General features: G+C 59.9%; 2 protein-coding genes across 3 annotated transcripts; one reads left to right on the top strand and one right to left on the bottom strand.

Moving 5' to 3' along the window:
- Nucleotides 1–149: 149 nt before the first annotated feature.
- LOC149287010 (nuclear cap-binding protein subunit 3-like) lies at nucleotides 150–7,626 on the bottom strand. Of its 2 annotated transcripts, XM_089493241.1 has the most exons (13): nucleotides 7,140–7,626; nucleotides 6,567–6,632; nucleotides 6,051–6,156; nucleotides 5,331–5,456; nucleotides 4,948–5,073; nucleotides 4,393–4,466; nucleotides 3,807–3,915; nucleotides 3,334–3,433; nucleotides 2,781–2,887; nucleotides 2,268–2,565; nucleotides 1,702–1,862; nucleotides 1,218–1,382; nucleotides 150–865 (listed from the first exon to the last, which is right to left on the bottom strand). In XM_089493241.1, the coding sequence occupies exons 1-13, from the start codon at nucleotides 7,488–7,490 to the stop codon at nucleotides 618–620; spliced, it is 2,037 nt and encodes a 678-aa protein (XP_089349367.1). In that variant the 5' UTR covers nucleotides 7,491–7,626; the 3' UTR covers nucleotides 150–617. The 2 variants fall into 2 exon arrangements, with proteins under 2 accessions (XP_089349367.1, XP_089349368.1); XM_089493242.1 differs by lacking the exon at nucleotides 5,331–5,456 and having other exon boundaries at nucleotides 7,140–7,625.
- Nucleotides 7,627–10,920: 3,294 nt separating this feature from the next.
- LOC149287009 (smoothelin-like protein 2) lies at nucleotides 10,921–15,281 on the top strand. The gene is made up of 9 exons (XM_089493243.1): nucleotides 10,921–11,214; nucleotides 11,515–11,689; nucleotides 12,147–12,395; nucleotides 12,678–12,755; nucleotides 12,995–13,043; nucleotides 13,257–13,442; nucleotides 13,860–13,977; nucleotides 14,072–14,223; nucleotides 14,385–15,281. Exons 1-9 carry the CDS (start codon nucleotides 10,984–10,986, stop codon nucleotides 14,509–14,511), a joined length of 1,365 nt encoding a protein of 454 aa, XP_089349369.1. The 5' UTR covers nucleotides 10,921–10,983; the 3' UTR covers nucleotides 14,512–15,281.
- The last annotated feature ends 279 nt before the right edge of the window (nucleotides 15,282–15,560 follow it).

Raw genomic sequence — 15,560 nt, 5'->3', positions numbered from 1 at the left:
AAGAATCATAGAGACCCCCAAAAGGGCCCTGGTCCAGCTCAAGCCCTTTAGTCTGCCATGCAGGAACTCTCCCTCAAAGCCTCCCGGGACAGATGGCCGCCTGGCCTTTGGTTAAAGGCTTCCAATAAACACACACACACACACATTCCCATAGATGTATACGGATGTATATATAGATAGAAAAAACCATCATTTCCATTGCTGCCTTCCTCCAGCGTTACACAGGCGAACAACAAAGAGCACCTCCTGGGTGGGTGGGTTGTGTGCGCAGCCTCCCTGCCTCCTGTGGCTGAGTCCTCCTCTTCAGGGGAAGCCAGGGAGCAGAGTCCAGGGTCCAGGAGGAGGAGGGGGGCCTTGGCACGGCTGCCTCCGCCGGAAGGGGCTCCACAGAGACAAAGGCGGTCCAGGGCAAGGGGCGCTGGACACACAGACACACACACACACGCTCGCCCTGCGCTGTCACTTTTGAAGGGGAAACACGGGAAACCTCAAGGACACACACACGTCTTCTACAAAACCGCAGGGGCTTTCCGGGGAGCACGGGCGCGCAGAGGCCCAGGGCCAGGCGGTGCCACCCCACAGCCGTGCCGTGCCAGGGCCGTCCCCTGGGAGGGCCATCAGGACTCTGTGTCCGACCCGGAGCTGCTCTCCCGGCTGATTTCGATCTGCAGCGAGGGCAAGTGGTCCAAGCGGCTCTTCTTCTGGCGGGACTGCTCCTTCTCCTTGATCAGGGCCCCCCACGCCCGCTGCAGCTCAGAGTCCTCTTCCTCGGGGGAGGCGGCAGTGGCGGAGGCGGGCTTCTCCGCTCTCTCGGGAGCCTTCTCTGCTGCCTTTGACGTGGGCCCCAGTCGCGTCCACAGGTTGGCTGGTAACACAGAGAGAGAGAGAGAGAGAGTTTAAAAGCAGACACAGAGCTTTGTCTAAAGAGGCGTCAGACCTGCGGTGAGGCCTGGCCCAAAGTGAGATTCGACCCTCTTGGATGGAACGGATGAAGTGAGACCCCAGCTTGGCTTTCCCTAGAGACACCCCCGGGAGAGGCCTTGCCCACCTCTGTCACTCAGACCCTGGAAGCCACCACCGCTGACACGGGAAGATGTCTCTTTTGGTCTATTACACAGGACCTTTCTTCCCAGAGCACAAAGTTGCAGTCTGGGGCCCAATGGAGAGACCTGAGGCCCTGAAGCGCCAACCCACTCTGCCCCTGCGCCAGGACTGACCCAACTTCTTCTCCCTGGAATCCGAGTAGAGGCCCTTGCTGTCTTGCTTGGGGATTCCCAGCCGGCTGTGGACGTCCGACACAGGCTCCCGGTGAGAGGCGGAGGGGCCACTTGGGTGCGGGACGTCTGGAGAGTGCGGCCTCTTGCCGAGCCTCTGCCGGACATCTGGAAACAGCAGCAAACAATCAGGACACAGATTCTGCTCTTGAAACAAAAGCCCAATTGAGAAGGGGAGCCAAAGACCCCTGAGCCACAGCTCCCCCAACAAGGCCAGCCTCAGGGACCAGAGGGAATGATGGGCCTTTACACAAAGTACAGGGGGAGGGGAAGAGTTGACACAGGAGGAGGGTGGCTGGGCTGCATCTCCTGCCAGGAACAGCCAGGCTTCAGCAAACGTCAGCTGGGTTCAGCACTGAGCCCCTCCCCAAAACCACAAGTGGCAACCTGAGTTGCCAGCCAGAGGCCAAGACCTGCCCACTCCCACCTGATTTCACAGAGCTCAGCGGTGGCTGATGCTGGCCAGGATTTCCAAGCCGCTTCTCTTCCAACAGTAGCCGCACGTCGGTAACCTTCTCCGAGGGGCCTTTGCTTCCAATCCGATTCTTGACGTTGCTGGAAGCGACGTTGTCTGCTCTCATTGAGTTCCTACATGGTTGGGTTTTTTAAAACAGTAGAATCCAAAAGTGGCCCATTGAGAAAGACGAACCTATCTCCGGAGAAGTGTGTGTGTGTGTGTCATAAGGCTATGTGGGGGGGGGGGGGGGCACGGGCGGCGGCAAAGGATACAGAACCACATGGAATCATAGAGTTGGAAGAGACCACAAGGGCCATCCAAAGCTGCTCCTGATACAAGAGACCAGCCAACCACGCCTTCCCTGGAGACCATGAGTGTCCTTCAGCTGGAAGCTGCTCCCACTTGTTGCCCCCATATAGAGGGAAGGAAACCCACTATCAGGCCAGGAAGATGCTCAGATCATCCCTATCCCCAGCCCACCAAACATCAGGAGATCTGGGCCCTGGGACTTTCCGGAGGATGGCGGCGGGTCTTACCGAATGCTCTTCAGCTGAGACTCCACCTCATCAGCGTACATCGTCATCTTCATGCTCTTCTTGGGTGACGGAGTGGAGATCATCTTCAGCTCGAGATCATAGTCCATTTCGTCAGAGTCGCTGGCACTGGACTGCCGAGAGGCACTCCGCTCACGCGACTGTTTGAAAGCCTGCAGCTCATCTCGGTATTCCACTACAACGCGATCGTCCTCATCCATGTCCTGGTCATCGTCATCTTCCTCCTCCACCTCTTCCTCCTCCTCCTCCTCAATTGGTTCCTCAGGAACATTGACTAAGCCTGAAGGAAGAGAACAGTAAACATTGCTATCCCCCGATGCAAAGACTCTCCCATTACCCATGAACACTGTCAGAAATCAAAGCTACAAGACACTAAGAGGGGAAAGCTATCCCAGCCTTCTCTGACTGCAAAAGTGAACAGAGTCCAGAAGACCACACTATCCCCACTCCGTCGGCTTTTTTGCCATCCACAGACAGCACATGACTCCACTTTACCTGAGTGGTGATGCTTGTATGGTGGCGTCAGGCCAACATCGTCCCCAATTAGTGTCCTTTTCTTAATCACATCCCGCTGGAGTCGCCGTGAATGGTACCTCCGCTTCCTAGAAGGCCCCCAGAAGAAAGACCTGAGCTGCTCTGTAGGCGGATGCTTGGAGGTGATGGGCGAAGGAAAGTGGGCGCTTCCCTCCCCTGACAGTGTTCCCACTTGCACTTTCCTGGCAGCCATCTCCCAAGAGGCCCAGCGCCACTCCTGAACTGGGCCTTCCAGTGACAGAAGCATCTATCATTTATAGAAAGACCCAGAGACAGCCCACACAAGGTCTCTGGGAACTGCAAAAAGCCAGGCCTCCCATTCTGCCCCTCAGTCAGTATCACCACTCCCAATGTCTCTGAGCTTCCTGGCTGCAGGGAAGTGGAGGGCAAGGGCCGGGAGGAGCCCACTGCCCCAAGCCCCATGTCAATGCCAGCCCCCCCAGCTGCACTTCCACACACAGACACACGGGAGATTCTTGGGAAGGGTATAGAGGGAGCTGCCCTGCCCACTCACCAGCTGTTGCTAAGGATGCCTTTCATGCCCCCATAATTGGGGTTCCCATACTTCATGTAATACTGGCTCCTCCTGGCGGCCCCAAGCTCCTTCTTGTCATCTGGAAGAGGAAAGCAAACAGTCAGAGACAAGTGTGCAGACAAGTGTGCCTCTCTCCTTTCCCATCCCTTCTGGTAACGCAAAACTGACGGACGGGATGGAAGTGGTTAAGAAGCGATAAACAGAATCGCCTCAGTTCCAATGTCGGCCACAACAAGAGCGAGCCCATGGGAGCAAATCCTAGATTACCATTTAGGTCAACCCTGTGATTCGACACGTCAACAGGAACTCACTCCTGGATTCAGCCAGCCCAAAGGGCCGAGAGTGGCATCTTGCCCTTTGGCCCCTGATCTGCCTTCAGGGCTCCTCTGCATTTCTTGTTCTGGTCTGTTTAATGTGGTGCCTCCCTGCATTGCCAGACCCCTATCCTTTACCTCGGGTAGCAAACCTCATGAAGAGTTTGTTGCCTTTGGCCAGCTTGCTGGCCGGGCGAAGGTCGTTCCGCAGGAGGGAGTCTTCTTCCACTTGAGACAGCACATCCAGCTGCAGAAAGAATTCCCATCAATGACTTAGGAGAGGCCACCGGCTGCCACCCACAGAGAGGGTTTAGGGGCACAGAAAGGCCCCTGCTGCCCCACTGTTTCCTCAACCTCCGCGTTCTGCTTTTAGGTTCCCCTGCTATGTCCTTTACCATCGAGATGATTGAAGTGTTCACATGTACATTTTGGCTCCCCCAAAAGAAACCCCACATCGGGCTGGCTGCTGAGGGAAGCAGCAGGCAATTGCACCAGATGAATGCACCTGGGTCTGGCCAGAGGTGTCCACCTGACAAGGCTTTTCCTGATGGTTTACCTGCCTTTATCCCCTCTTTCACACAAAGGTTTGCAGTCCAGCAGGAGCTGCCACTGCTGCACCATTTGCCACATTCCTGCCAACTCTGCCACCTCCTACTCCTTGCTCTGTCCATCTCCCCTTTTTATGGCGCTGGTTGGAAGAACTGCGGACCCAGCCTCCACTGACCTCTGTGTCACTGGGATGGTCATCCTCCACCTCTCCCTCCTCCGTTTCGTCATCTGAGCTTTCCTCCTGTTTCTCTGAAATGAAACACAGAATGAGACGGAATGAATGAGCAGACGCCTTTACCTGCCAGGAAGGATGCTCTGGTCAGAAGGAGTCCTTTCCAGAAGCCCCTGAAGGTCCATTGTCGCTTCCTCTGAACCTGCCCTCTGCTCTGGCCACCCACCTGTTTCTCTTCAAGGAAGAGAGTTATCCACCATCAGAATGGTAGCTTTTAAAAACCTGCAGTAATAAATCTATTTGGGGCCAAATGCACCTGTGTGCTCCCACTGAGAGGAGCAAAGAGCCCCTCCAGTTCACCCTGAGCAGCAGCAGCAGCAGCAGCAGCAGCATCTCTTTAATGCCCTTCCCAGCCCCACTGGCCAAGAAACAGAGCAGAATCTCCTGGCTGGACTTTGCCTTTCCAACAGAAGACCACCCTGGAGGAAGCCTGTCTCCCTGAAGGGGACCCGAGCGCTATGCCGACACAAGGAAAAACTTCCTTCTGGCCATCTTCACCTTTCTTATTTGTGCCCATCACCTTCCTGCTGTTCTCTTGGGGCTTCATCTTCTCCTCTTCAGGCATGGAGCTCATATTGATGAGCGCTCGCGTGGCTGTGACCTCGTCCAGCCAGACAACATTGCCTGAAAGTACAGTGGGAGGTCAGCCGGCAACAGAGACAGACCAAACGCGAACAAGGCGGGCAGAACGGACACCAAGCGCTGCTGCAGCCTCTCTGCTCAGAAGGCTGGCACCTCAAGGGAGCTCTGCTTTTCACTGCTGCGAGAACAACCGAGGAGGGGAGCAACCAATGTCCCTTCCGTCACCTCCACACCGGTCACCAACACACCCCAGGTCTGTCTTGAGGACCCCAGAGGCCAAAGCACCGCCAGCTACATACATGAGGTGTCGTCCAGCCACTCAATGTGCGCAGGTGGGTATTCCTTGAAGTACACAAAGATATCCTGGGTGCTCATTTCGTCGACACCGTAAACGTAGATGGTGTCCAGCCGCAGTTTGGGGATGGCTGCAGAAAAGTCCAGAACTGAGGGTACGCGTCAAGAGCAGGCTGAGCAAAGCAGGAGTTGGGGAAAGAGACAGCGGAGGAGCCAAGGCCACCCCCAGAGAATGCTAAAAGGTCTGAGGAAGTAGACCAAGCCTACAAAAGCTACAATTTCTTCCATGCGTTTAGTCTCAAAAGCACCACTCCCTTTGCATAACCGTAACATTTAAAGCTTAAAACGAAATAAGTCCAGTAACAATACTGCGTTCGTTTAATACGAAACTTCATAACGTAAAGATCTCTATGTATCATAACAACTGCCTCTCCCCAGACCACTTCCAAGCTCCAAAACGCCCACCATTTCTTCCAGTTCCCCTTCCACTGCTCTCACCCCAACTGCCCTGATCCAAAGGCATCAAAGAAAACACTGCAGAAGGTTGCCCCACAACAGGCCTGAGAACAACTGGAAACCCTGTACTGGCAATCCCTTTGCTCCGCCACAGGGCCCTTGGTGTAGACTCACAACCCAAGGGAGAGGGAGCAAATGCAGACCAGGAGGCATCGCCCTCAGGGTCTCGCCCTCAGCGCCAGGAAGCAGACTGCAAACACAAGGCCTACCTTTCTTCATCATGTCTCGGTCCAAGGCCACGTTCCTTTGGGTCAGGTTGACCTCTGCGCGGAAGTGAAACCGTTTCGCTCGTTGTTCTTTCTTCTCAATGGCCTCCTATGAAAAGCAAAGGCACCCAAGATGAGAAAGAAGACATCTCAGCAAATGAGAGGCACCTGAAGACGAGGCAGCCCTCGGAAACTGTGAGCTCAGTCCAAAAACCCGAGGGTCGGAAGGGACTGCAAGGGCCAACTAGTCCAACCTGCGCTGTGCATGAACCCACAAATACAGCGCTTCTGACGCTTACCCTTAAAGTCAGGCACACCTTGCAATGCTACAAGGCAGACGGCTAAGCAAAGCCCAGAGTCCAATGAGGGCTGTAAGCAGAGGCCTGCGTTTGCTGGTCTGTTTTCGGAGCCCTCCTTCCTTCCTGCCTTGCTCCGTCCGTATGGCCCAAGGAAGACATCCGGCCCCCAAGGCCTTCCCTTGCCCCCTGGAAGGTTCCCTTGCCCCCCCCCCCCTGTTACCTTTGAGGTGACGTCGATCCCTGTGATGAAGCTGCCGGCCTTGTTCTCATACCTGCGGCTGGTCTCCTGGAGGGAAGGGAGGGAGGGAGCTCTGAGCTGAGATTGGGATAGAACTGTTGCCCCCTTAACCAGCCCCCTCCGCCTTGCCTCCGGCCCCTTCCTCTCTCTTGGCTGATCCTGGGCATTATTTACCTATCTAGATGGTTGTTAGTGCTCTAGTTCTCTATTTATCGGAGGGGGCTGCTTTGGCTATTGCTTATGCAGTGCACCTGATGACTCTGCTCTTGCCCCCCTTGATCCTCCAAAGGGAGGAGGAGTTTATCATCATCATCATCGTATTCAGGAAGGAAGCCCCAAAGGAGAGGGACCCCCTGCGGCCCCCAAAGCAAGGGCCTCCGTCTGCAGGTTCCTGAAGGAGGAGAATGAAGGAGGCCCTGATCCCCAACACCAACACCACCCTCCTTCCCTCCCTCCCTCCCTCCTTCCTTCCCTCTCTGCCTTCTCTCCTTCCTTAATTCCTTCCTTCCTTCCTCCCTTCCCTCTCCCCCGCAGCCCTGCCCCGAGCTCCATTACCGGCAGCAGCTCCCTCAGCGAGCGCCGCACCGGCACCGAGGACGACGGCGGAGAGGAGGAGGAGGAGGAGGAGGAGGAGGAGGAGGAAGAGGAGGCGGGGCCCGGCGGGGCCTGAGCGAGCGGCGGAGGCGGCGGCGGAGGCGGCAGCGGCGGCGAAGAGGGCGAGGGCAGCCGCTGCTGCTGGGCCTCCCGCTCCTCCGCCTCCCGCTCCTCCCGCTCCTCCTCCTCCTCCTCGGCGGGGCCCTGGGTCTGCAGCGGCAGCTCCCCCTCCTCGACTTCCATGGGCTCCGGGTCCGAAGACGACGCCGAGGCAGCCTTCACCGAAATGCGGAGGCCCCGAACCGCCGCCATGGCCGCCTCCTGAGAGAGACCGGAAACCGGAAGCAAAAAGGAGGGCGGGCGCCATAGAGGGCAAGCGGGCCGGAAGTCCAGAGCGGCGGCGGCGGCGGCGGCGTGGGAGGGGCCTCTGGGAAAGGGGCGGGGCTCACTGGGAGGGAGGCGGAGGAGGCTCTTGCCGCCGCCCTTTGTGGAGCGAGGGAGCCCTCCTGTGGCCGCGAGGGGAACTGCAGCCCCTTCGGAAGCGAGGCGCTGCTCTCCATCCCTCAGGATTTCCTTCCTTCCTTCCTTCCCTCCCTCCTTCCTTCCTCTCTCTCTCTCTCTGGGTCCCTCTTCAGGACCGGATCCAGGACCAAGGGTCCCTCCTTTTCCCGTCTCTTTTAGGCAGGGAAGGCGGGGCAGGCCCAGAGGCAAACCCAGGGCAGGGCAGGGGCCCTCCTGGCCTCTCCTTCCTTCCCTTCTCCCCAAAGGATCCCTCGCCCTGCAGCCCCTTCCTCTTCCAGGCCCCTGTCCCTCTGGGCTCCCTCTGGGCTCCCTCATGGAAACCCACCGCCTGGCACTGGCCTGGCACTAGATGCCCACCCTCCTGGGGGCCTCTGTGGCATTCTGTGGGGTGAGAGGCTGCAGGCGAGTGGGACGAGTGGGGCTCCTCCTCCTCCTCTTCCCCCAAACCTTCCACTGCCCCCTTGTTGCTTGGATAAAGAAGAGGCTGAGGTAGCCCTGCCACCAAGGCCCCTGCCAGGCCCAGCGCCCTCCCGGCACACGCCGCCGCCTGAGTGGAGCCTCCTGGGCAGCAATGGCTCTGGAAACCAGCCGCTTCTGTTTAGGCAGCCACACATTTTGTTCATGCACAGGAGCCCTCTTTTCCTTATGGCTGCATCGCAGGCACCAGGGATAACACTCCAGCGCTCAGCTCCTGCGCCCGACAAAGGGATACCTGTCGCCAGCTTGCTTTTTAAATGGGTTGCTCATGGTTGCTTGGTAATAATAGTATTGCTCGCCCCTCGGGCTCCTGAGATGAAAGAGAGCAGGGCCCTCTCTAAAAGAGGAAGAAAGCGGGGTCCTTCCATGCCTGGCTGGGAACAGAGGGGCACAAGAGGAAGGGCCCCAGAGGCCTTGGGCTCAGAGGAGAGGCCTCGTGTTCTGCTTCTCCTTCTGGCTGCTGTGTTGCTTCCAGGGCAGGCTTTGCTTATCTTGCCAACCGGGGGCTAAAAATAGGCTGGAATGTGCCTCCCGGCCAAAGAGGGTCAAGGAGGCCTGCTGCTGGTGGGCTGCTTTCTCCCTCCACTTGCCGCCAGCCAAGCCCCCGTGGGGCAGCCGGTCCCAGAGGTGCCCCATGCCCCCCTCCTCCACCGACCGCAAACACCAGCCCAAGAGCCGCCCTGGACTTCCACACCAGGGAGGTTGGCGGCCTTCCCCCTTGACTAACAACCCAAAGGAGCAGCTGCCTGGCAGTGGTCCCCTGGATGTGGGGCATCCCCTTCCCTGATTCCTAGACAGAGAGACACACATCCCCCCAACCCTCCCGGGTCTAGCTACTAAACTGACACTGCTGCATCTCTGGTGTGTGTGTGCATAGGGGCAACATGGCTGCAAGTGGCCCTGACTGCTGCTGGTCCCATGTGCCTTTGCTCTCCCATCCGCCACTTTTGAATCCAGCATCTGGCCCCTCTGGCAATGCAGCTGTTCTTCCCCAACACTGGAGTGGATGGGTATCCTCAGCAAGTGGAAGATGGTCTTAAAAGAAGTCCCAGCTGCCCCCGTGCCCCCCAGCCCCCTTCTCTTTGCCTCGGATTAGGGATGGGGGAAGAGAAGAGAGCAGAAGGGGCTCCTTGGAGGGTCCTGCTCAGGCCCAGGGGGGCCTTGTAGGCCAGTCCAGCTCCTGGCAACAACCCTCCTCCTCCCCTCCAGCTCTTTTCTCTCTATTCCAAGGTCTGTGTCCCCCTCCCTGCCTCCCCTCCATCCCTGCTAGCCCTCCATGTTGCTCTTGGGGGGGGGAGGTGAGATAAGGGCCTGGAGGAGCAGGCAGAGTCTCCCAACCTTCATGGCTGCTGCTCCCTTCACATTCCAGGCCTTTGCATATGGCTCTCACTGCCTCTCACTGACCAAGGGCCCCCAGGGCAACCGGTGGGGGGTTCAGGGGGCTGAAAGTGCCAGCCAGGCACCTGAGATCAGGAGAGGGAGCCCCATCTGCCAGCAGAGCTCCAGGCATACCAACAGCACTAGGCCACCTCAAACCACAAACACAATGACGCCCAGCGAGGAAACCATCATGGCACTATTGCCACCTCTGCTTTGCCAGCCAAAAGAGAGATGGGGGCAGGCAGAAGGGCAGTGGCCAGGACAGTAGTGGGCACCCTGGCCCTGTCTCAAGCCACTCCGGGGAATGGCCAGCCGAAGGGCCCCAGTCTTTCCCAGAGATGCTGGGCTCAGCCCTCCCCTGCCCCCCCCCACATAAAATGGCTGGGGGGCTGTTCTCCAGCTGATAGGGGGCCATGGCAAGGGGCAGCTGGCAGAGCCCCCCTCCCTTGGTGCCCAGCAGCATTGCTCCTCGGTGGATTGCTGGCCAGGGGCCCAGGAGGGTCAGCTGGTGGGATCTCTGGGGCTGGACAGAGACAGCTGGGAATCTCTCTTTCCCATCCCTTCCCCCCTCGGAGCCTGAGGGAAGCTGACCAGAGAAGGAGGGGCTGGCAGACTCAGGGAACGGAAAGTTCATGCTTCCAATGGAAGTTTAGCCCCATATGGCCCAAATGAGTGGCACATGCCCCCCTGGGCAACTGACCCCTTGGCCATACCCCCCATGTCCCTCTTGCAGGCCCAGGTTGCTAAATGGTTGCCCTCCTGCCCTCCCTCCTTCTTTGGGGCATCCAGTGCCCTTCCGCTGCCCCCCTTTCTGCCAGGGACTGGGCCTCTGGGCTGGGCATCACTCAGGAGGTGCTAAGACCCTCGCAGGGCTCCATGGCATTTGGGCATGGCTTTGGGTGGCTCTCCCTGCAGCACTGCTGGCATGAGAGTCCCCTGAGACGGTGCCAGCTCTCTTCCTTCCTTCCTTCCTTCCTTCCTTCCTTCCTTCCTTCCTCTGAAAATAGATCTGCCATGGCACCCATGGAGGCCTCTCGTGCCAGGGCCCCTAGCCCCCTTCCAGGGAGGGCCATTGCTGCCCCTTGGGACCGACGGCCGCCCCTTGGGGCTGCTGCCCTGGGGCCTGGCTCCTCCTCCTCGGGGCTGGAAGGCTGGAGATCCAGGGCCAGAAAGCGGGCTGCCAGGGGGGCATCTGCAGGGAGAGCCCCCCCCCCTCCGGGAAAGCCCTGTGTGGGGCAGGCAGCAGCCCCTCCCAGGCCCCTCCCTCCCTCCCTCCCAGAGACCCAGAGGGAGAGAGAGCCAGAGGGGGGGGGGGTCCCAGGGGGAGGGCCGGGCCTCGGGGCCCCTCCCTCCCTGGCTGGGCCTGAGAAAAGCCCACCCCTCCTCCTCCTCCGGGGCAGAGGGCTGCTGCTGCTGCTGGAGGGCCATGGAGGAGGGCCGGGGTGCTCCGGAGGCAGGGTCCTCGGTTGGGGAGCTGGAGGGGGAGCTGGGGGCCTGGCGGCGGGGGCTGGAGGCGCAGGTGGGCGAGGTGCTCCGCCTGGCCGCCCCGCTGCCCCTGGCCCTGGCCCAGCTCCAGCGCCAGAACCGCCTCCTCCGCGCCCAGCTCCAGCGCCTCGCCCGCCAGCTCCAGCGCCACGGGAGCCTCCTCGGGGAACAGGTCGGGCCCGAGACCCCCCAAGACCCCCATAGCCCCCCAAGAGAGGCTGCTGCTGAGCAAGGCCCCCCTCTTTCTCGCCTGCCAGCCTCCAAGGGCAGCTGTCCCTGTCCCAGGGCGCCCTCAGGAGGAGGAATGGGGCACTGCAGACAGGCTGCCTCCCTCTTCCTCAGACCCCCCCCCCTTGGAGACTGAGGGGCAGCCCATGTGGGGCCAGGGCTGGCCCTTGCTTCCTTTCTGGAGGGGGGGTCCTTTCTTCCAGGTGACCCTGTTCAGGGGGTGTCCTCTTTTTGGCTTTGGCAGAGCCTGGACTTGGAGGACTGGGACCTGGACTCAGAGGAGACCCTTGGAAGAGGAGGAAGAGGAGGAGGGTCCCCTGAGGCCGAGTGGGGCCCCAGCCAGGTCCTCCAGGCAGAGGAGGAGGACGGGCCACAGCAGCAGCAGCAGCAGCAGCAGCCCCCCAAGGAAAGGGCCCCAGGTGAGAAGGCGGGGGGGGGGCTCTGGCCTCTGTCTGTGGGGAATGGGGTCCTCCTTGGTGCCCTTGCCCCCAGGGCCCTCTCTCTGGCTGCCCCATGATGGACCCCTTTGAGTGCTGGATCTGGCCTGGTGTTCAATGAAAAGCAAGGCAGCTTGGAGGCATTGCATTAAACACTGTCTAGTGTTCCAGGGTAATTTTGCCTGTGAGCTCCAGTGGGAATCCTGTGAGGAACTGAATGTGTTTGTCTGGAGACAGAGAGTGTGTGTGTGTGTGTGTGTTTGGCAGTCTGGAAATAGACACAGACCGGGTTCTGCCTGTCCTTTGGCCCAGAAAGGCTGCCCTAGAGTTGGAGGAGGCTGGGGGGGGGGGGGGGGCTGGCAGGTGGCTGGGTGTGTGCCCCGTCTGTCCCTGCAAAAGTGGATTTGCTGCTCATCCTTTGCCCCCTTTCTGCCCCCAGGGCTGACCAGGCTCCCCCCAGAAGCAGCCTCCCCGCCTCTCCCCCCACAGCGGCCCAATCCAGCCCCCGAGGCCCACGCTCCGATGGCGGTGGCTTTGCGGATGCCCCACCAACCAGTGACCGCCGTGACCAAGGTGTCGGAGACCTTTTCAGGAGAGACCACCGGGCCGACGGTCACACCATATGTCTCCGGGGGGCAACATGCCAACAGCCACGCAGAGCCTGCACCAAAAGCTCCTGGCCAAGCAGGTAAGAGAGAGAAAGGAAGGCCAGCAGAGGCTCAGGAAGAAATGCCTGCCCCCTCCAAGTGCCACTCTGTGCCTCCAAAGGTGCCCCCTCCGATGTCCAGATGCTTGGCACATCTGGGTCTGGAGGGAGGCGGGTTGTTTTCCAGGCCAAGGAGGGGAAATGTGCCCCAAACCTTCCCTGGCGGCTGTTGGGTGTCCTGTTTGTGTGTGCCTCAGGGCTTGAGTTGCTTTATACCCAAACCATCCTCCCTCCCTCCCCTTTTTCCCCCGTTAAACGGTCAAGATGGGAGCTGCCCAGCCCCAAGTGCTGTGAGGACCTGGAGCGCCACTTCCACCCGGACAACCACCTCAGCCTCCTCAGGTCAGAAGGTGCCCTTTCCTTTGAGGGAGATGCCAGCGTGGCCGCCAGGAGCATGGCCAACATGCAGAAGAGGGATCAGGATGCCCAGGAGCGGTTTGTGGGGTGGAGGCAAATGGGACAGGCAGATACCTGTTTGGGGGAGGTCTGGGCACAGGGTTCCTGGGCAGAGACTCCCTCTATGCTGAGGGAGGCAAAGAGAGAGGTGACCCTTTTTGCTCCCCTTTTCTCTTCCTGTGCAGAGAGATTCTCCTCCGTGACAAAATCCGTATCTGCGGTCAGCTACGAAAGGTGAGCATCCTTTGACTGGCGCTTCCTCTGTCCCCCGTGTGCTGCCCTGTGTGCCTTTCACAGTTATGGCCTACCACAAAAATGGCCTTGACTTGAAGTGGGGGAGCCCCAGGAGGACCAGAGCCCCATACGGTCATCCCTTCCATCCCCCAATGCTGCTGACCCCTCTGCTGCCTTGCTCACCCTCCTTCCTTCCTTCCTTCCTCCCTGCAGCACCACAAGTATCACCAACCTGCCATCGGGAGCCCCTCCCCGGAGCCCCTCGCCCCCCTTGGTGGCCCACCACCAAACGGAGAGGCGGAGGGAGTTGGTCAGGTCGCAGACGCTGCCCCGGACCTCCAGCACTCAGGCCAGGAAGGCCCTCTTTGAGAAGTTTGAGCAGCAGGACGCTGGAGGGAAGTAAGTGGGTCTGCCGGGGTCCAATCCTGGGTGGGAGTGGCATGGGGGGCAGGTGACCCCAACCCAACGGTCAAGACAGATGCTGGGACCCAGAAAAGATCCCTGGGGTTTGGGGGCAAGGGAGAATGGAAGGAGTTCTCCATCACTGGGGATTCAGTGGGGATTCCATAGGGCTGTGCGACGGAGAAGGGAACCAGGGCCTCAAGTGGGGAAAAGCAGCTCCTCTGCCAGGTATGTGGGAGGGGGCACCCAAAGCCCCTGGCCCCATCCAGGAGGAGACATAGCCATGCCCCACCGTCACCGGGCTCCTCTGGAAAGGTTGCCCGGGGGCTCCTGAAAGAGCGGTGGTGGCCTTTCTGTTCCAGTGAGGGTTAGGGTCATCTAACTCCCCTCTCTCCTCCGCTGGTCTTTGTCCAGGGGGAAAGGTGGAGGCCGGCCCAAGCTGAAGCGCTCCCAGAGTTTTGGGGTTGCCAGTGCCAGCAGCATCAAGCAGATCCTCCTGGACTGGTGCCGCTCCAAAACCATCGGCTACAAGGTAGGAGAGGAGCCCTCAAGCAACTACCTCTGACCAATCTGACCCCTGTGCCCTCTGACCCCAAGTGATGCCAATGCCTTCTCCCCCCATCCAGCACATCGACCTACAGAACTTCTCCTGCAGCTGGAACGATGGCATGGCCTTCTGTGCCCTGGTCCACTCCTTCTTCCCCGAGGCCTTTGACTACCAGGCCCTGGAGCCGGGCAAGCGCAAGGAGAACTTTGAGCTGGCCTTCACCACCGCTGAGTAAGCCAGGCATTGCCAGGGCATGGCTGGCAGGCCCTTTGGATGGGGGTTCGGGGTGTCCCTGGGGGTTTGGGGAAGAGAGAGAGTGAGAGCGCCAGGCTGGGTCCCTGGCCTTCCCTGGGGGTCAGCAGCCCCTCACCGGCCCCTTGCCTCCCTTGCAGGAAGATGGCCGGCTGCGACCGCTTGATCGAAGTGGATGACATGCTGGCCATGGGGCGCAAGCCGGACCCCATGTGTGTCTTCACCTACGTCCAGTCGCTCTACAACCACCTCCGGCGCTTTGAATGAGGCCCAGAGGGGCTCCCCCTTGAAGAGGGCTGGGCTCCCCTGGACGACGGGGCTGCGCTCCCCAAACCCATGTTGCTGCTGCTGCTGCTGTTGATGCTGCTGCTTCCATGCTCTTTCCTGATGCGGGGCCCCTTGCATGCCAGGGGGGCACAATGGGGGGGGGGGCTGGACACTGGATCCTTCCCTGGCAAAGGGAAATGGAGGAGGAAGAAGAAGAAGGGGCTGGTAGTGGATGGCTCAAGGGCTCAAGATGCCAGGAGCCCCCCCCCCCCAAATGCTTGATCTCTTTGGGCAGCCATGGGGGAGGCGGGGGGGGATGCAGCAATACTTCCTGGCCAGACCTCAGGCGACTGTGGGGCAGCCTCGGCCCCTTCCCAAGCCAAGAGGGAAAGACCCCTGAGTTCCTCCCAGGCCCAGGGCTCCCTGGCTGGGGCTCTGCAGGGCCTGGCAGCCCCCTCCCCTCGCAAGTGGCCCCTTCCTGGCTGGACCCACATATGTCTCTGCGAAGGGCTGCCAGGGGGGCCTTTCCTGAGGAGGGTCTCCTGCTGGGAGCGCACTGCCAGGCTGGTGGTCCTGCAAGGGGCAGGGGGAGCCGGGGGGGGGGTTGTGGGAGAAGGGAGTCCAGGGGCCTCCTGCTGCCAGCCCCACTTCTGGGGTCCAGGGAAAGGGGCTCTTCCTGGTTTCCCACATGTGAGTCTATACATATATACATATTCTTATATATACAGTATATATATATTTACCTACATAAAAATAAAGGACTGCAGTGATGGATGAGAGACAGTGTCCCTCTGTGCATCTCTCCTCCAATGGGGCTGTTTGGGGGGGAGAGTCCCCTGGGACAGAAGGTGGGGGGCAGTGGGGGCCAGACCCAGAGGAAAAGGGGGGAGAGGGAGGCAGAGGGAGACGCCCCCTTCCCAGGCACTGAAGATGGGGCTGGGAGGCCCCCCAGGGCCCTTGCTGGGAAGGGGGGACGGGGCCCAGTCTGGCCTGGGGAGGGATTCCCAAGAGGAAGGGGCGGGGCTAAGAAAGAGGTGTTAATTTGGGGC

The sequence above is a fragment of the Sceloporus occidentalis genome, unplaced genomic scaffold, assembly GCF_023333645.1.
Source record: "Sceloporus occidentalis isolate IW3139 unplaced genomic scaffold, rSceOcc1.0.p SCAF_64, whole genome shotgun sequence".
In the NCBI taxonomy this organism is placed as follows: domain Eukaryota; kingdom Metazoa; phylum Chordata; class Lepidosauria; order Squamata; family Phrynosomatidae; genus Sceloporus; species Sceloporus occidentalis.
The sequence above is the reverse complement of the archived record's forward strand: the minus strand, read 5'-3'. Positions and strand labels throughout refer to the sequence as shown.